At 47.3% G+C, this 20,571-nt stretch overlaps 1 protein-coding gene and 1 long non-coding RNA gene across 3 annotated transcripts in view; one reads left to right on the top strand and one right to left on the bottom strand.

Annotated features, from left to right (window-relative positions):
• LOC137633404 (elongator complex protein 2-like) overlaps nucleotides 1–1,271 on the top strand; it is a 273,506-nt gene extending 272,235 nt beyond the window's left edge. The window contains exon 7 of one of the 2 annotated variants that reach the window (XM_068365630.1): nucleotides 922–1,271. In XM_068365630.1, coding sequence (XP_068221731.1) covers nucleotides 922–974 — 53 coding nt within the window. In that variant the 3' untranslated portion in view covers nucleotides 975–1,271. The remainder of the gene's footprint in view (nucleotides 1–921) is intronic. The other variant, XM_068365629.1, reaches the window with a different exon arrangement.
• The window catches only part of LOC137633405 (uncharacterized), a 360,609-nt gene that overhangs the window by 205,492 nt on the left and 134,546 nt on the right, over nucleotides 1–20,571 (bottom strand). The window lies entirely within an intron of this gene.

The raw sequence follows: 20,571 nt of genomic DNA on the forward strand, positions 1-20,571 counted from the left end.
CAGTAATGCTCTGGTATACTTCCATCAGGACGACATGGCTTGAGCCCAAAAAACGGATTTTGAGCGAAGCGAAAAATCTATTTTTGGGTGAGATGGCCATGTCGTCCTGATGGACCCGCCCTTCCCTTTCTATGAAAGGGCTGTAGGACCCCTCCCTACATACAGTATCTGTAGCACCTCGTGTACGCTACAATGAATACAGATGGCGCCAGGATTGGCGCCAGGCACGCTTACGAAACTGGAGAAGAGGGAGCCTTGGGAGCGGCTCCCCCTTTTTCTTTCCCGTTTTCGTTTCTTGCCAATTGACCCCTCGATGTGTTATCTCTGTTTGGGGTGCAGATTGCCATGTGGCGTGTCAAGAATACGTCCTCTGATATGTCGCGATATCCCTTTCATTAGGGTTATTCGCTCCAGGAGTTAGAATTCTGGGTACCTTAAGGTAAATTCTCTGGGAATATCGCCGTAGTTGTAATATACCCTAGGAAGCTACCCTATAGGAACTTCCATCAGGACGACATGGCCATCTCACCCAAAAATAGATTTTTCGCTTCGCTCAAAATCCGTTTTATTTTAATGCTGTTACTTATCTTAGAATAAATTATTTTTCTTCGCTTCCTTTCCTCACTGGGCTATTTTCCCTGTTGGAGCCCCTGGGCTCATAGCTTAATAATAATAATATGAAACGACAAAGTGGAGTGAGCAACGAGGAACCTGGTTATTGTTGTAGTTGTAAATATGAGTATTGAAAAATACTTTTGAAATATTTTTTGGGGGAAATGAGTTTTCTAAATTGGTATTCTCTCTCTCTCTCTCTCTCTCTCTCTCTCTCTCTCTCTCTCTCTCTCTCTCTCTCTCTCTCTCTCTCTCTCTAATGTAATGATAGATAAAATTATTAGAATATTAATTTATTTCCTTTTTCAGATGTTGAACCCAGAGACCACAAGACACGCCAAAGGTTTAAAGGCATCTCATGAATGGCAGATGAAAGGGACAGTGACAGTGTCCTTAAGACTAACCATATATACACATGACCAGCACCCAAGGCCCCTCTCCACCCAAGCTAAGACCAGGGAGGGCCAGGCAATGGCTGCTGATTACCCAGTAGGTAAATAACAAGAAACATAATTAATCTGTTATTTCTTTGTCTCAAGCTTTTATCAGTTGCTTTAAACTTTCACTGTTTCGTTTTCAAGCTTTTTAAACATATCTAATCTAGGCCTATTTCATTCACATTCATGTAGAGGTTTTCATTGACATACTTCCGTCTTTATATACTGTATTGCAAAATTAATATTAACATTCAATCTCTCAGAAGATTCTTGTGATAAAGAAAATGTAAATACTAAATTGCTTTTCAGTCCTTCGCTTGTATCTTATTAAAATTTAACTGTCCTTTTTTGTAACATACGCTTCGTAATTCATTATTAATATTTCATACATTGTTATATAAAGTCTAAATAGTATGTATATCTTGTCTAATTCTAAAGTCTAAATAGTATGTATATCTTGTCTAATTCTAAAGTCTAAAGAGCATGTAGATCTTGTCTAACACCAAACACTAATGAGTATGTATTTTTTTTCTAACCACAAAGTTCAAGGAGTAAACATATTTTGTCTAACCCCAAAGTCTAAAGATTATGTAGATCTTGTCTAACTCCAAAGTCTAAATGGTAAGCATATCTTGTCTAACCCCAAAGTCTAAAGATTATGTAGATCTTGTGTAACTCCAAAGTCTAAAGGGTAAGACTATTTTGTCTAACACCAAAGTCTAAAGATTATGTAGATCTTGTCTAACTCCAAAGTCTAAAGGGTAAGCATATCTTGTCTAACCCCAAAGTCTAAAGATTATGTAGATCTTGTCTAACCCCAAAGTGTAAAGAGTATGTATATTTTGTCTAACTGATTGGTAACGTCTCTGTCTGGCGTTTCCCAGTCGGAGGTTTGAGTCCCGCTCAGACACGTTAGTGCCATTGGTGTCTGCAACCTATCCATCCTTGTGAGCTAAGGTTGGGGGGTTTGGGGGAGCCTAAAGGTCTATCTGCTGAGTCATCAGCAGCCACTGCCTGGTCCTCCCTGGTCCTATTTTGGATGGAGAGGAGGCTTGGGCACTGAACATATATAATATATGGTCAGTCTCTAGGGCATTGTCCCTTGCCTCTGCCATTCATGAGCGACCTTTAAACCTTTAAACTGCAGGGGCTTGCACCTGCCCAATCAGAATAAGACCCTTCACACTTCAACCAACCATACGAACGAGGCATGTAACACGTCACGACGTTGAAGTCATTACAGACATTTCATTCAGCAAATGAAATAATTACAACAACATTTCTGGGCTCCACCTGTGCCGCTCCGTGAAATGCTCCTTTTGCATCATTTCTAAGGTATATAACTGCTATGAATTACCAGAGAAAAAAGTTGCATAGGAATTCCAGGGTTGAACCCAGCTCGCTCACCTATATAAGGTGTCGGTATAATACTGGGGCGTGATAAATCACAACCAGAGGTCTCGCGCCATTTAGATATCTCCTCTTCAATATCCCCGTTACAGCGAGGTGCCGTTCAACACCCACCACTGAATGCTACTACCACCATCTCAACCCACGCCAACTACTGTACGTCACTCCTTTTTCATAGCATCATCACGTCTGTTTGTTGTGCTTTTTTGGCTGTGTTTTTCGGTGTTTTTCTCCTGCTCTAGTGCGAGATGTCGGATTCCCAAGTTTCCTCATCCAAGTTAAGTACTAGATCTATGAGTTTTGAGCTTTTGGAGGTAGCATTGCCCTTATTTTTACTTTTATTAGAGTTTTCGTTTTTTCTCAGTTCCGATGGCCCCGCTCCGCGGTGGCCATGTTGGCTTGCTACCTCCTTCGCTCATTCTTAACGCCTTGCAATTAGTCTTCTATACTAATTGTTATTCATTTTGAACCTGTTACGCTGGAGTATTTTACCGATTAACACTTTGCTATTCTGATATTATGTTACGTATCATAGCTTTTGAACTTCAGGTTTGGCTTGCTTGCTACCCTTCGAGGCGCGTACCTGAAAGGTTTTATTACCGCGTTATGGTGTTTTTTTATTCAAGTTTTTATTTCATATTACCAACTGGTTAAGATTTGATGCCTTTAGTTCGAGTGGGACTCTCTCTTGGCAGTTTTTATTCTAGTTTTCTTATCCTACCGATCGGCATCTACCCGATTTAGAAGTTGTGTTGGCCACCCTGTCCAGCTCGGTACCTACCCGCGCTAGAGGGCTCGGCTTTGTTATTCATTCTTTCCCTGCCATTCCCCCTGGGTCCCTCTCTTACTACCTATATTTAGCTTGTGCATACCTTATAACCTAGTTCGTCATGTTACATTATTTTACATTATTTTACTTTATTTTTATTATCCGTATATGATCATTCCGTTTTGTTATCTTGTGGTTCTGTTTGGACAGGTTGGTACTCCTGTCCTTCCTCTGTCCACGCGATCGCCTCGAGCCACCATTGGCTAGTTCTCGCTGGCTCCTCCCTCTCCCTCTATTGGTGTATGGCACCCCATACCCTTATCCCCCTCCAGGGATACCTCACGTCTCTCAGAGACTTTGGAGTCAGCTGTTTTGCTTTATGGGTCAAGTCCTCTCGTTCTCCAGCCTCCCCCCTCCCCTACTCATCCCTCCCTCGGGATACCTACTGACTCCTTCCCTTAGTCTGAACCGAGAACAGCTGTCGAGGTTATAGTCTAGTACGCTCGCTTACATGCCTTGTCGTAGCCCTTTTTTCCCCCCGCCGCTCTGATTGGCCATCGGTCGGCTGGGGGGATTTCGGTTGTGTATTGGGTATTATTCAGCGTGATTCCCTTCGTTACGTACCGTATCCCTCTTGGGTCTCTACTATTATGTAGACTATTTGTTAGTGGGGGAATTGCGTTAGAGCTTTTATTTATTGGTTTTTATTATATATTTATTGTCTCTGTTCGTTAAGGTCCTTGTGGCTGGCGGGGAGTCATTGGCTCCTCCCTCCCTCCCTTTTTGACTCTTCTACCCCGGTAGGCTGGTTGTGACCCCCGGGTCCACCTCAGTTGTCTCCCCGGAGCCAACAGAATAAGCATGTCACTATTATTTTAATTTTATTCTATACTTCCCCGGTAACAACGGGATAGTATGTCTCCCCTTTGTGACAATACTCTTATTGAATGATCATAACTAATTACGGATTTGTTTTAACACTTTCATTAATTACTACTTATGCTAAGTTTTTTCCACCCCGATTACTATACCGGTTTGGATTGTTATTCTTAGTATTTATCCCGGTTCTATACCGGTTTAAGTTTAGTACCCGGAGCACCCGGGTTCCCCTTGGGATAATAACCTACTATGGAATACTTATGTATCTTTATTATTACAGGTGGTTCGCTGTCAGATGACAGCCTGTGCGGCCGTGCTTCAACAAACGTGCGGCCACGATGTTTGCAGATCGCATGCTCACTGCGCTGTCCAGGTGGATGATCTGATCGTCTGGCATCCAGACAACTGCGTGGTCTGCTACGGGCTTGTCTCCATGCTTACCGCAGATTCGGTAGGTGTCCCTGTCGTTACTATCTAGATTTACTTCGGATTTAATCTCTGGATTTTCCTTGTTATTTCCATTGTAATCTCTGATCGAATTAAAACATTTAATCTCGGTCTACAAGTTTGTTACACTTCCTTCGACGAAGTCACTTTGTTATTAGTAACGGTTTATTCTCTTTCAGAGCTCTCAGCCTTCCAAGACTTCTGCCTTGGCGACCCTTAAGGTCTGGGTCGGCGGGTTCGCCCGCAACGTCAAGGCGAAGAAACCCTATTATTATTATTATTATTACTTACTAAGCTACAACCCTAGTTGGAAAAGCAGTATGCTATAAGCCCAGGGGCTCCAACAGGGAAAATAGCTCAGTGCGGAAAGGAAAAAAGGAAAATAAAATATTCTAAGAAGAGTAACAACAATAAATATCTCCTATATAAACTATAAAAACTTTAACAAAACAAGAGGAAGAGATATAAGATAGGAGAGTGTGCTCGAGTGTACCCTCAAGCAAGAGAACTCTAACCCAAGACAGTGAAAGGCCATGGTACAGAGGCTATGGCACTACCCAAGACTAGAGAACAGTGGTTTGATTTTGGAGTGTCCTTCTCCTAGAAGAGCTGCTTACCATAGCTGAAGAGTCTCTTCTACCCTTACCAAGAGGAAAGTGGCACTTGACAATTACAGTGCAGTAACCCCTTGGGTGATGAAGAATTGTTTGGTAATCTGTGTTGTCAGGTGTATGAGGATAGAGGAGAATATGTAAAGAATATGCCAGACTATTCAGTGTGTATGTAGGCAAAGGGAAAATGAACCGTAACCAGAGAGGAGGATCCAATGCAGTACTGTCTGGCCAGTCAAAAGACCCCATAACTCTCTAGCGGTAGTATCTCAACGGGTGGCTGGTGCCCTGGCCAACCTACTACTACATTGTCCGAAGAAATGTGTGCCCTGATATACCCTAACGCTATGAACTCGGCTGCGGTCCCCAAGGATGTGGCGGACCCCATCATTACGAAGATCAGCGAGGCTCCGCTCTTGTCTGAGGACCACGAAGTGATGGGAGAAGCGATTGTGGAGGACGTTGCGGCTATCAACTTCGACATTGAACCTATGGCTCTCGACGAGCCAGAGCTAGGTAGGTGAGGCAGGTGGGTCCCAGGCTAAGATTACTCTCCTTAGCCCAACTTTTCCTACCTCTTCTGCTAATTCTTCTTTTCAGGGGTTCTCAGGGAAGCACGAAGCTGATATCAGGCCACGTCCTGTTGTCCCTAAGGTTAAGTCTCTACGGACCCCCTAATTGAAGACCCGCAAGTCTTCCAAATCCCCTAAACCTGTGAAAACATTGTCTGCCAGAGTCCCCAAAGACTCAGTTGTAGCTTCTTCTTCCTCTCATGGGTCGAGAGCGAAGACAGGCTCAAAACTAAGACCCCGGAGGCTTCCTTCGATCCGGAAGCCTTTTCGAGCCGGTTATTGGACCAAATTGGTTTCCTGATGACGTCCCTCACTGAGAGGGTATAAAACCAAGAGAGTCTCGTTGAGAGCCTCATGCGTTTGGGACTGCCGCAACAACAACATGTTATCCCAGATGCTTCTATGCTCCCGGAGTTCGTCAAAGGCAACCCGTGGAGAATGGCCTTGCACTCCCCTTTCAAGGATGGTATGTTAACCATCGAGGGATGTGGCACCCGGCCTATTGAAGATTTTGAGTTCTACCCGCCGGGTCTCCAGTTCCCCTTCCCCGGTTTTGCTCATCTAACAGAGGAGGCTCTTGTACGATTGGATAAAGTTCCTAAGGAGACCGTGATCTACCCGAAGGAACAGTCTCAGTCCACCTGAGTCCGGACCCTAAACGAATGGGAGTGTGTTAACACTATGCTAACACCCCATATAAGCTCCTAAACGATGTTCGTGGTAGACGAGCAAACCCCCACTCCGTGTGTCACAAAGATGATGGACCTCGCTCATCAAGCCATTAACGAGGACAAGCCGTTACCACAACTGCGGGAAATGGACCCGACTTCCCTCCTGTTCCCGGGAGACCACGAGTGCTGGACTAACGCCCCAGCCCCGTTCACAGCGGATAAGCTAAGCACTGACTGTGCTTCCACACAGTTCAGTGAACGACTTCCCAGGCTTCCTGAGTCCTTGATACGTCTCGAGTTTGAAGCTTGGGCCCGGTTGAGTAGATCCATGAACTCTCTAATGTACGAAGAGGAACCCCTTTTTAAGGTCCTGACAAAGTCATTGCTTCAGACCTTGCTGTCTGATGCCTACGACTTCCTTGCGGCCAGACGTCGTTGCCGTAAACACGTCCTGTCTGAGGCCACTATCAGACATGAGCCTAACAAGCTCATTAAAGCCCCAATCTGGGGCCCTGACTTATTCCCGGAGGATCTCGTCAATAACGTCCTCAGCGAGGCTGCCAGAGTCAATCAGAGCCTCAAGGTTCGGTGGGGCCTAGTCCTCAAACGCAAGTTCGAGCCTGCCAGCAACCAATCTCAAGGTAGGAAGAGGCTGAGACCTCTCCAATCCTTCCAAAACCGGCAGTCGCAACAACTAGTTCAGACTATCCCGGTAACGCCCTCCACTTCAAAAGGACAACCCCAACAGCAATATGTGTTGGTTCCTCAGGCCCAGGTAGCAACTACCTCTTATGCTACTTCCCCTGCCTTTAACCCCAATTATGAAACCCAGGGTGCGTTCCAGGGTTACCAACGCGCCAGAGGCTCTGGTGCGAGAGGGACTTTCGCAACAGAAGTAGCGGAAGGACCCTTTTTCGAGGCCGAGGAGGTAAATCCGCAGGGAATCATTGAGAACTCTCGGGTAGGAGGAAGACTCTACACCTTTCGAAACTGTTGGACGTTCAGCATAATTTCCAAAGGTCTGGGGTGGAGTTGGATAGAAGGGCCCCCTCCACTAACCAGTTTCCATCAACTTCCAACGGAGGAGCTAGTCTTATATGCAAAAGATCTATTACAAAAGAATGCAATCAAAGAGGTAAAACTCTTGAAATTTCAAGGTCGCTTGTTCAGCGTGCCAAAGAAAGACTCGGACAAGTGAAGAGTAATCTTGGACCTGTCTCATCTGAATTCTTACATTCGGTGCGACAAGTTCCATATTCTAACCGTCTCTCAGGTGCGGACCTTACTTCCCCGTGGGGCCGTCACCACCTCTATAGATCTTACAGATGCTTACTATCACGTTCCGATAGCAAGGCATTTTCGTCCGTTTCTAGGCTTCAAACTAGGCAACCAAGCTTATGCATTCAAAGTAATGCCATTCGGACTCAACATAGCACCCAGGATATTCACCAAACTGGCAGAGACGGTAATCCAAGAATTACGAACCTAAGGAATTCAAATAGTAGCTTACCTAGACGACTGGCTCATTTGGTCAGACAGCGTCGAGAACTGCCTCACGGCAACAAACAGAGTGATAAAATTCCTACAACAGTTGGGGTTCCAGATCAACTTTAAGAAATCTCGCCTAGTCCCAAAGACCAAGTTTCAATGGCTGGGATTACAATGGGATCTACATTCCCACACGTTACGTCTCCCAACAGCCAAGAGGACAGAAATAGCAAAGAACACAAAACGTTTTCTCAAGGACAAATTGACGTCCAGGAGAAATCAAGAGAGAATCCTGGGTGCCCTGCAGTTTGCCTCGGTAACAGATATTGTACTGAAGGCCAGACTGAAGGATATAAACCGAGTATGGCGCTCCAGGGCAAACGAGAAATATCGAGACAAAAGAGCTCGACTTCCACCAATTCTGAGGAGAAGACTTCAGCCATGGACTAAGGTAAAAAATCTGGCAAAATCCGTTCCTTTACAATATCCACCTCCAAAACTGGTCATTCACACACACGCCTCCTTAACAGGCTGGGGGGATACTCCCAGTACAGGAAAGTCCAAGGACTATGGTCGACAGTATTCTGCCAACTCCATATCAATGTCTTAGAGGCCATGGCGGTATTCCTAACCCTAAAACGACTGGCTCCAGCCAGGAACCAACATATCAGATTGGTTCTAGACAGCGAAGTCATAGTCCACTGCATAAACAGAGGGGGTTCCAAGTCAAGTCACATCAACCATGTGAGTGATGTTAGCAATATTTTCCATGGCAGCATCAAATCAGTGGCATCTGTCAGCAGTCCATCTAGCAGAAGTACGAAATGTAATGGCGGACTCACTTTCGAGGACGACTCCGCTGGAGTCGGAGTGGTCACTGGACCGGAAATCATTCAAATGGATCCTGTCTCAGGTCCCGGGTCTCCAGATAGACCTGTTTGCAATAGAGTCCAACCACAAACTAGAGTGCTACGTAGCCCCCAACCTGGACCCTCGGGCTTACACCACAGACGCAATGTCATTGGACTGGAACACTTGGGAGAGAATTTATTTATTCCCACCAATAAATCTGTTGATGAAAGTGTTGGACAAACTCAGGACTTTCAAAGGCCAGGTTGCTCTAGTAGCCCCCAACTGGCTCAAGAGCAATTGGTTTCCCCTGCTGGTGGAACTGGGTCTCCACCCTCGACAGATACCCAATCCAATACTAACACAAATAGTACAAACTCGCTATGTGTTCGCTTCCTCAAAGATTCAGAGTGCCCAAACTTTATGGTCTCCATGAAATTTGCAGCTCAGAGGTGCATATATTGATCCTCAAAATACCCTATTTCTAGAATCGGATAAAAGGGAATCCACCCTTCGACAGTATGATTCGGCTGTTAAGAAACTTGCAAAATTTTTAAGGGACTCAAAGGTTGAGATGATGACTATGAATCTGACAGTAACCTTTTTTAATATTCTATTTGAATCAGGCCTAGCGGCCAGTACTATTACTACAATTAAATCAGCCTTGAAAAAGATTTTCCATATTGGTTTTAATATTGACCTTACAGATTCATACTTCTCATCAATCCCGAGAGCCTGCGCCAGATTGAAACCATCAACTCGCCCTAGCTCAGTTTCCTGGTTTCTGAATGATGTCCTTAAGTTGGCTTCTGATACTCTTAACGAGTCTTGTAATTACATTCCATTATTAAGGAAAACCTTGTTCCTAATGAGCCTAGCTTCTGGCGCCAGAATATCAGAACTTTCAGCCTTGACTAGAGATCCAGGTCATATTGAATTTCTCTCGTCAGGGGAAGTCCTACTTTCCCGACAAAAGGTTCTTAGCGACGAATGAGGACCCCAAGAACAGATGGTCCCCCTGGAAGATTGTTCCAATTCCTCAGGATCCATCTTTATGTCCAGTAAACACTCTGAAAGCCTATTTAAACAGAACTTCCATTAAGCCCTCAGGTCCCTTATTTATTAGAGAAAATGGAGGAACCATCACCCTGAAAGGAATCAGACAGCAGATTCTGTATTTCATTAAACAGGCTAACCCTGAATCATTCCCTCACGTTCATGATATACGAGCCGTAGCTACATCTATTAATTACTTTCACCACATGAACTTTGATGAACTTACAAAATATACAGGCTGGAAGTCTCCAACAGTTCTTAAACGCCACTACTTAAAACCTTTGGAAGCCCTAAAATTTGCTACAGTGGCAGCAGGGAATGTGGTTCCTCCTGAAAGTAATGATTCATAATCAGGTCTTGCTCTATCCTACTTCCTTCTACCTGCCTTACTTATTGTCCCTACTTTAGTTTTGGTTTTGTTTTACACCTGAGATGCACCCTTAAAGTGCACTCTTTTTTTTATCATGTCTGTAAATAGCCTTACTCTCCCACAAGTTGAATTTTGTTTGTATTTACGTTCAGGATTGTAAATTACCATTTGATCTCAAAACTTATTATTGTACATTGCTTTTTCCTTGTCCTTCCATAGTTTGGAAGTTTTTTGCTATATTTGTTACTTATCCCTCTATCCTTCCTTATAAGGAATGGCTCATTCACTGGGTTTCAGTATCCCTATTTCCTTTTGTATTAAACCATGTTTTTTTATATTTTGTCTTTAATTTACTTTCCCCTCGGGTGTTTGTTCCAAGTTTTGGGACCATTTCTCTTGTGCTATTTCACGGAACGGCACAGGTGGAGCCCAGAAAAGAGATTTTGACGAAGGAAAAATCTATTTCTGGGCGAGAGACCTGTGCCGCCCAGTGAACCCTCCCTCTACTTCCCTCCCAGAATGGGCCCAAACTTGGGTGCTATGAGGAGTAATGTAGTTGGCGTGGGTTGAGATGGTGGTAGTAGCATTCAGTGGTGGGTGTTGAACGGCACCTTGCTGTAACGGGGATATTGAAGAGGAGATATCTAAATGGCGCGAAACCTCTGGTTGTGATTTATCACGCCCCAGTATTATACCGACACCTTATATAGGTGAGCGAGCTGGGTTCAACCCTGGCATTCCTATGCAACTTTTTTCTCTGGTAATTCATAGCAGTTATATACCTTAGAAATGTTGCAAAAGGAGCATTTCACTGGGCGGCACAGGTCTCTCGCCCAGAAATAGATTTTTCCTTCGTCAAAATCCCTTTCTTGTCAGAGCTGAAGCTGGCTTACAGGGACATTGCAGTGCTCTCTATCCAAAGCAGGATCTGTTCTATCAGAAAGCAAAGCTGACCAGAAATGGTATTTCCTCGTTTCAAGTACTATCCTACGGTGGTAGTGTCGTTTAACACCACAGACTGGTTCGACAGAAAAGGTTGAGAATATGCTTGGAAGGCAAGATAGGTCATTTTAACGCTAGTATGTTGATGCGGCAATTCCAATCATCGGATTATGGACCTAACACTCTTGTGTTGGAGCCAGTAAAGCTCCGCAACCTTAATGAATCAGCGAAGAGCATAAGTTCAGAAGGGGTGAACGGAAAGTCTGCACTCCAGCGGAGGTTGGTGTCAGAAAACCACCATTCAGGATCTGTCTTTGATCTCCTCTATCGGAATACTATACCAGGAGGGACCTTGTTTTGCAGCTTGAAGGCCTTGTGTTGTCACTGTATTGACAGCATCCTAAGTTGACTGTTCGTAACTAGGTGCTAGGAGGAGACTAGGTGTCTCAAAACTCCTTGCCACCAATGGATTGACATGAGAATTGTCTTACAACAGGAAAGCTAGCTCTCGCAACATCCTAAGGCAATCTAGCAACCAGGGATACTTTCCCTCGTACTGCCTAAATTCAAGCCTAAGTATGCCAAGATCTGTTTGGGGCATAAGCAGAAACCAGGGAGAAGATCCTGGTGAACCACTGTTGGGCTGTTGATGTCCCGTGCCACAGCACCCTGAACTGGTATTGTTCACTACCACCAAGTGAAGGTACTATACTCTCAAAAGGAGGACAGACCGGGATCTGGAGGTACACAAACCTGAGTACCCGCTTAGGTTTGTATTGTGTACAATTTATTTACCTTTCACCTACTTCTTTACTTTGGACTATGTTTACTGGAAGAAATATGGCAAATTCGTAGATAATTTGTATTTTTCCTAACCATACAAACCTTAGCTAGTTAAATCGGGTATTACTTTCGGCGTAGCTCAAATGACAAGCCATTAGAATTTTAACGAGGGTTTACTACCCCCTCGCTAGTTAACGAGGGGGTAGGGGAGGGGTAGCTAGCTATCCCTTCCCCCCCTCACATAACGGTGATTAGCTCACTTTGCATAGAGGTAGGACTTCCCGGGGGATAGGGCTGGCGGGGCAAGTTTGGTTAAATAGCTAAGGTTTGTATAGTTAGGAAAAATACAAATTATCTACGAATTTGTCATTTGTTCCGTAACTGGAATACAAACCACGCTATTTAATAGGAGTGACTCACCCATTAAGAAGGGTGGACGTCCTATCCAGTCTGGCTTTAGGCTTTGCCTGGGGGCTCGTTATTTGAGTGTGTAAGCACCCAAGAAATAAGGAGTCCCTGCACCTCGCTAGAACCTTGCTACGCAAGGACTGCAGCCTACACAAGCTGTGTGTGAAGGTATGAAGAAGTGTGACTCGTCCTAGGAAGTTGTTCTGAAGTTCTTTAGATGGAAACTTGTAGACTAGGACTTACCCAATACCACCTCGTCATGGTATGGGGACGTAACAGTATTAATCTTAATACTAGGAACACAAGGGAGCATGGTTTACCTGCAGTGGTTTGAGGTCAGCTATGCAGAGAACCCAGGATGCTGCTTTCCCCAAGAGAGGGGATGATGGAGAAAAGAATAAGGGCCAGTCAAACCTTTTCATTCATGCAGACTAAAACCAGGTAACAATGCCCTCAACCTTCTGCTACTTGTCCAATAAGGAGCTTGACGTTTTAAACTAGCTGTTGTGCAGCCACCACAGGGCCGATAGCGAACGTATCGAGTCTCCTGTGGGTCTCGTCTTGCAGGTAGTGGGATGTGAATGTTGTTTTACGTTTCCACACCCCAGCTTGAAGAACCTGCGCCACTGAAAAATTTCTTTTGAAGGCCAGGGACGTAGCTATGCCCGACATCATGTGCTCTAGGGCAACGTGACAGAGGAGGGTCTGGATTCAAGGCCAGGTCAATGACCCTACGAATCCATGCAGAGATGGAGTTCTTGGTTACCCTCCTCTTAGTCCTTCCTGTGCTGACAAATAGTGCCGGCACATGAGGACAGGCTGCAGCTGTTCTTTTGAGGTACAGCCTCAAGCTTCTTACTGGGCATAGTAAGAGATGGTCTGGGTCATCTGTTACAATACGGAGACGAGAAATTAGTAAGGAGTCGAATCGAGGATCCGCCACTCCAGGATTCTGAGTCTTGGCAATAAACTCAGGGACAAAGCTGAACGTTACCTCCCCCCCTCCCCTTGAATGGGCGATGTCACACGAGAGACCATGAAGTTCGCCGACTCGCTTGGCCGAGGCCAAAGCTAGCAGGAATACCGTCTTCCAGGTTAGGTGGCAATCTGATGCCTGGCGTAATGGTTCATAGGGAGGTCTCTTACGAGACCTGAGAACTCTAACCACGTTCCATGGGGGAGGTCTCACTTCCGTCTGAGGGCAGGTAAGTTCATAACTACGTATGAGTAGAGAAAGTTCTAGCGATGAAGAAATGTCCACTCCTTTCAGCCTGAAGGCTAGACTTAAGACTGAGCGATAGCCTTTCACTGCCGAGACTGAAAGGCGCATTTCTTCACGCAAATACACGAGGAACTCCGCTATTGTTGGAATAGTGGCATCGAGTGGAGAGATACCCCTTCCACGACACCAACCACAGAAGAAGTCCACTTTGCCTGGTAGACTGCTGCCGAAGACTTTTGCAGGTGTCCAGACATCCTGACAGCAACTTGTTGCGAAAATACTCTTTCAGAGAGATGCTGGATGGTCTCCAAGCGTGAAGTCGTAGTGAACCTACGGCTTTGTGGGAAAAGTTGGCATGTGGTTGTTTGAGTAGATTGTGTCTTGGAGGGAGTTCTTTTGGTAGCCCTGTTAGGAGTTGCAGAAAGTCCAGGAACCATTCCAAGTGATACCATAGCGGAGCTATGAGGATCATTGAAAGATTGATCGATGTTCTGGTCTTGTTGAGTACCCTCCTCATCAGACAGAACGGGGGAAAGGCGTAAACGTTGATGTTGTCCCACCGTTGTTGGAAAGCATCTTGCCAGAGAGCCTTGGGGTCTGGGACTGGGGAACAGTACAGCGGGAGCCTGAAGTTCAGGGCCGTTGCGAAAAGGTCTACAGTCGGAGAACGCCAAAAAGTCTGGACTTTGTTGGCTACTAGATGATCCAAAGATCACTCGGTACTCACTATCTGAGATGCTCTGCTCAGCTTGTCGGTGAGCACATTCCTTTTGCCCGGAATGAAGCGTGCCGATAGTGGTATCGAGTGGATTTTGGCGCATCTCAGTATCTCTACTGCTAGATGGGATAGTTGCTGCGAAAAAGTACCTCCTTGTTTGTTGATGTAGGCCACTACTGTGGTGTTGTCGCTCATCACCACCACAGAGTGACTTGCCAAGTACTGTTGGAACTGTTGAAGGGCCAGAAAGACGGCCTTCATCTCTAGGAGATTTATATGGAGGTACTTTTCTGACTCTGACCAGAGGCCTGAGGTTGTGTGGTGCAGCACGTGGGCCCCCCACCCTTTTTTTGAAGCGTCCGAAAACAGCATCAAATCCGGGGGGAGGACGAGAAGGTCCACTCCTTTTCGTAGGTTCTCGTCTGCCACGCACCACTGGAGATCCGTCAGGTCTGCAGGTCCCATGGGGATCTGGATGTCCGGGGAGTCGTACGCTTGATTCCACCGGGACTTGAGTCACCACTGAAGGGATCTCATCCTGAGGCGACCGTTGGGAACTAGACGACCCAGAGATGAAAGGTGACCGAGGAGACGTAACCACGATTGGGCTAGAAGTTCTTTTCATCTGAGAAAAGGCCTTGTGACCTTCCTCAGCCTTGCTATCCTGTCGTCTGATGGGAAGGCTTTGTGGAGATTGGTGTCTATAATCATGCCTAAGTATAACAGTCTTTGAGTGAGAAGCAGTGAAGACTTCTCCAGATTTACCATGATCCCCAAATCTTGGCAAAGTCTCAGAAGTTTGTCTCGGTGTTGAAGAAGGGATGACACGAGTCTGCTAGGATTAACCAGTCGTCCAGCTAACGGAGGAAACGGATGCCAATCCTGTGCGCCCAAGATGATTCTAGGCTAAACACTCTGGTGAAGACTTGTGGTGCTGTGGAGAGACCGAAGCACAGCACCTCGAACAGATACTTTCTGTTGTCTAGGCTGAATCTTAAGTACTTCCTTTTAGACGGATAGACTGGGATCTGGAAGTACGCGTCCTTTAGGTACCAGTGCGCACATGAAGTCTTGCGGTCTTACTGCTAGTCTGACCGTGTCCGCCGTCTCCATGCTGAACGGAGTTTGTTTGACAAACTTGTTCAGAGCTGAGAGGTCAATGACTGGTCTCTAGCCTCCAGACACCTCCTTTACAAGAAGAGTCGACTGAAGAAGCCTGGAGATTCGTCGAGGACCTCTTGGAGAGCGCCCTTCTTCAACAGGGTCTGGACTTTTGCCCGAAGGGCTTGCCCCCTTGCTGATCCCATGGCAAGGGAGCTCAATGACACTGGATTCGTCGTCAGGGGAGGTAGAGATGTTATGAACGGGACGCGATATCCTAGACTGATCACGGAGATTGTAAAGGAATCGGCCCCGAGTTGCTTCCACCTGTTTGAGCAACTTTGAAGGCATCCCCCCACTGGTGGACATGCAGGGGGACTGCCTATCCTAGCGTTTGCGGCCTCAGCTGCTCCCTCTAAGATTCTTGCCTCCCCTGGAGGACTTTTTGCCTTTCTTTTCTTTGATAGGAAAGGGCTTAGACACCAAGGTCTTCGCTGCTGTTGTCGTTCTAGCAGTCTTGACTGGACGGGACTGCTGTGGTGCTGCAGGCTTATAGGGCTTGGATGTTAAAGCCCTATGAAGGAGGGAGTCTTGATGAGACTTCCTCTCAGCGGCATGTTCCACATCCTTAGGCTCGAACAAGATGGATCCCTCTAGAGAGGAATGTCTGAGCCTATTGACCTCGGTGCTAGGGACCTTCTGATGGAATCTCTCAGCTACTGCATCCCGACGTTTCAGAATGGTATTTGCCCACAAGTTCGAGACTTGGTGGGCCAGAAACTCGATCGTGCGAGTACCCGAGAGAAGAAAGGTCTCCATAGCTTTCCTGGTACGTTCTTTAGAGAAATCCTCAGAACATATCAGGATACCTAAGGTCCCTAACCAGATAGAGCCAAAAAATGGCTTGCATAGCACACTTCGCAACTTTCTCCTGGTTAAGTATCTCGGTCGCCGAGAATGAGACCTGCCGGTTGGAGAGTCTCTAAAGAGGGCCTCCCCTGGTAAGCTCTTCCAGCGAGTGGTGAAGAGGAAGAGCTAAACAAGGCTCCTCAAGGATCTCGAAGTACCTCCTCTGCTGTACGCGAGGAGGTGGGAGGAGGTTGTTGGTGGCACTGGAACAGTTGGAGGAGGACATCTCTGAGAGCTGTAGAGAGATCTTGTCCCTGGTACTCTTAACCCCCTTAGACTAGGGCAGTGCTGCACTGGTCGGTTTCTGAGTACCAAAGACACGGTCCAAGACTGTGTCCTTGCCCTCTCGAGGAGGGATCTCTGGGTCGGAAAACCCGTTGAGAGCCCTCATTAGAGTCTGAACTTGCCAAAACGCATGTTCTGACTCTTGCTGGTCTCCTCCTGATGTAGGACTTGCAGCGAAGTCTTTTTCTGTCCCCAAAGGCTCTTCTTGGGGAGAGTCGCGGACGTTCTCTGAGTGGCTAGCTGGCTCCATCCTAGTCCTAGTAGAGGACTTCGGCAATGTTTTGGAGTCCTTAGATTCCTTCCTGGGAAGGATGTAGGACTCCAACATTGACGAGGATGGCATGTTCCTTTCAATCCTCGCCTGAGAAAACACCTCGGCGCGAGGAGAGGTTTGCATCATTGGTGCGATGGGGGAAAAGTCTCTCCTCACGTGATTCCCCTGGGGACTGGAAATCTTCGTCCGAAAGGGAAGGAGAAACAGTCTGGGGGAAAGAACGAACCTGCCTCGAAGGTCTGTGTGGAGTCAGTTTTTCCCTTGGGGAAGTTGCCGCGTCTGGAACTCCTCTTTTTCTCTTCAAAGGGGTAGAAGCAGCCATGGATCTGGGCCCTAATTCAGAGAAGACAGGCTTGAAAGCCTGTGTTATGGCTCTGATCAGTGCACCGAACCAGGGCTGTTGGCTGACAGACGCGCTGTCAGACATACCCCTTGAATGGACAGGAATTGAAGGATCCCTGGGAGGAGTTCTCATCATTGGTGGATTCACCTGAAATGGCTTTGGGATCCTGGACCCCTCTAGATGTTTCCATTCTCCTACAATGAGCGGTGGTATGCACTTGCGGGGAGGAGAATGAGGCGATGGCGACCTTGCCGTGCATAGTTCAGCAGTCTTGCGCCAGGGAGAGTAACAGGGCTCGTGCCAGGGAGAGTAACGGGGCTCGCGCCAGGGAGAGTACCGGGGCTCGCGCCAGGGAGAGTACCGGGGCTCGCGCCAGGGAGAGTACCGGGGCTCGCGCCAGGGAGAGTACCGGGGCTCGCGCCAGGGAGAGTACCGGGGCTCGCCCCAGGGAGAGTACCGGGGCTCGCGCCAGGGAGAGTACCGGGGCTCGCCCCAGGGAGAGTACCGGGGCTCGCGCCAGGGAGAGTAACGGGGCTCGCCCCAGGGAGAGTAACGGGGCCCGCGCCAGGGAGAGTAACGGGGCCCGCCCCAGGGAGAGTAACGGGGCCCGCCCCAGGGAGAGTAACGGGGCTCGCCCCAGGGAGAGTAACGGTGCTCGCCCCAGGGAGAGTAACGGTGCTCGCCCCAGGGAGAGTAACGGTGCTCGCGCCAGGGAGAGTACCGGGGCTCGCCCACGGGAGACTGCTGGTGCACGCAGAAGAGTATTCGCGAGCGCGCGGACGCGCAGGATCAAGGCATTGAGTGCGCAGGCGCGCGGGTGAGAGTTCGTGCGTGCCTGTACCAGTCGTAGGGCGCGCGCGCGCAGGAGAAAGATCCCTAGCGCGCAGGAGAGCGCTGGCGTGCAGAAGAACACTGGTGCGCAGGAGAACACTGGCGCGCAGGAAAACGTGGGCGCGTGAGGGTGTGCATAGCGCATGATGGAGCTGTGCTCCTGTTGGGACGTATGTGCATGTTGGCGCATACGCCCTTGATGCCCTGTGTTAAGGTTTATTGATGGGGCCTGACAAGCTACTAGAGCGCGTTCGTCAGGTTTCGTTGGCGCATAGCGCGTATCTGGGTGGCGCGCCTTAGCGTACTCAGATGAAACCTTGTTAGGTTTATGCAGGAAGGGTGACGGCACATCGGCAGGTCTGTCGGGTGGAAGGTCGATGTGTCCTTTAAAAGGACAACCTTCCACCGAAGGACATCGTGAACGATCTGCAAAAAGGTCCAGGACCAATGCAGGAACAGTGATCGGGGATTGTTCTTGAGGCTCCTCTTCACCGCAGGTGAAGGAAAGCGAGCCTTGCGACGAATGCGCCCTCTGGGGGCCGTAGGGTCAGCGAGCTGACCTTCTGCAGTCCTCCGAAGAGGAGTCTCTAAGTGAACTCCCGAGGGGAAGAAACACTAGCAGGAGAGACTGACAGACTTAGTTTCTCCCTCGTAGGCTGAACAGAGAAGGGAGAAACTAAGCCGTCAGCTACTGTAGGGTTTGAAGAGGCAGAGGTGATGGGTGATACCACACTGGATGCCTCTGATACCACAACATCGACAAGAGACAGAGGATCAACCTCTGTCAGTGACGGCGATTGCTTGACAGCGGCACCCAATCGGATGTAGTTAAGCAAAACCTCCTTGGAGGGCGAACCCGTAAGCCCCAATGAGGACTAACGCTGAAAAAGGGAGGTTAGTGAAATATCCTCCCCCGGGGGGAGAGGTGAAGCTGCTTTGCTAGGGGAAGCAACGTCACTCTCGAGCCCCGAGATTGGTAAACAAGTACATCGGTCTACGTTACCACTCGACGGTCTCTCGAAAGAGACCGACCGAGTGGGAGCTTCAGAGGAGGTTTGGGCAACGGAAGAAGAGGCCTTGGGTTTTACTCCTTTCAAAGAAACCTTCGAAGGAGAAATATCCCGTTTGGACTTCTTCCGTCGTCGCGAAAACCTCTCCCACTGGGAGGTAGACCACTCCCTACACCTGTTGTTGCTATTACACTGCACTGTAAGCCCCTACAAGAAGGACAAGGGGCATGAGGATCGGTCTCGACCGCTGACATGAATGTTCCACAGGGGGGGTCGGGAAACCCAGGGCAGGTGCGCATGATCGCAGAGGCCACCTTCACAAACAGAATTAGAAAAAGAAACAGACCAAAGCATTAAATGGCTGCTTAATGACGGCAAGGATGAGAGCGGACACGTCCAACTACCATCCGAGCTGAGAGCAAAGTGAGCTCAAGCACAGGTATGTGAGGGGGTGGGTGTAGCAAGCTACCCTCCCCTAACCCCACTAGCGGTGTGGGTAGTAAACCCTTGCTAAAAAATTAATGGCTCGTCATTTCAGCTACGCCGAAAGTAATACCCCTATTAAATAGCGTGGTTTGTATTCCAGTTACGGAACAAACTCGGATGCCTGTCACTGACATCATTCCCCTATTAAGGGACAATAGTTGACATTCATATAAGAACAAGTACTCAAAAATGTTATTTTGATAATAAAATAAATTTTTGAATATACTTACCCGGTGATTATAATAGCTGCAACTCTGTTGCTCGACAGAAAAACTCTACGTAAAAATTCGCCAGCGATCGCTACACAGGTAGGGGGTGTATTCAACAGCGCCATCTGTCGTTCAGATACCCATTACTCATTGTAAACAAAGAACTCAATTTTCTCCTCGGTCCACTGTGTCTCTATTGGGGAGGAAGGGAGGGTCCTTTAATTTATAATCACCGGGTAAGTATATTCAAAAATTTATTTTATTATCAAAATAACATTTTTCAATATTTAACTTAGCCGGTGATTATAATAGCTGATTCACACCCAGGGGGGTGGGTAGAGACCAGCAAAATATGTTTACATCATATGAGCTAAGAATTTTTATTTCATTTTAGAAGTTATCAAAATAACTAAACAAAATAAATAGGTACCTGGTAAGGAAGTCGACTTGAACAATTACTCTGCCTTTTTAAGTACGTCTTCCTTACGGAGCCTCGCGATCCTCTTAGGATGCTGAGCAACCCCTAGGAGCTGAAGTATCAAGGGTTGCAACCCATACAACAGGACCTCATCAAAACCTCTAATCTAGGCGCTTCTCAAGAAATGACTTTGACCACCCGCCAAATCAACTAGGATGCGAAAGGCTTCTTAGCCTTCCGGACAACCCAAAAACAACAATAAAAACATTTCAAGAGAAAGATTAAAAAGGTTATGGAATTAGGGAATTGTAGTGGTTGAGCCCTCACCCACTACTGCACTCGTTGCTACGAATGGTCCCAGAGTGTAGCAGTTCTCGTAAAGAGACTGGACATCCTTAAGATAAAAAGACGCGAACACTGACTTGCTTTTCCAATAGGTTGCGTCGATTATACTTCGCAGA

Source organism: Palaemon carinicauda, chromosome 43, assembly GCF_036898095.1.
Source record: "Palaemon carinicauda isolate YSFRI2023 chromosome 43, ASM3689809v2, whole genome shotgun sequence".
NCBI classification, from domain to species: domain Eukaryota; kingdom Metazoa; phylum Arthropoda; class Malacostraca; order Decapoda; family Palaemonidae; genus Palaemon; species Palaemon carinicauda.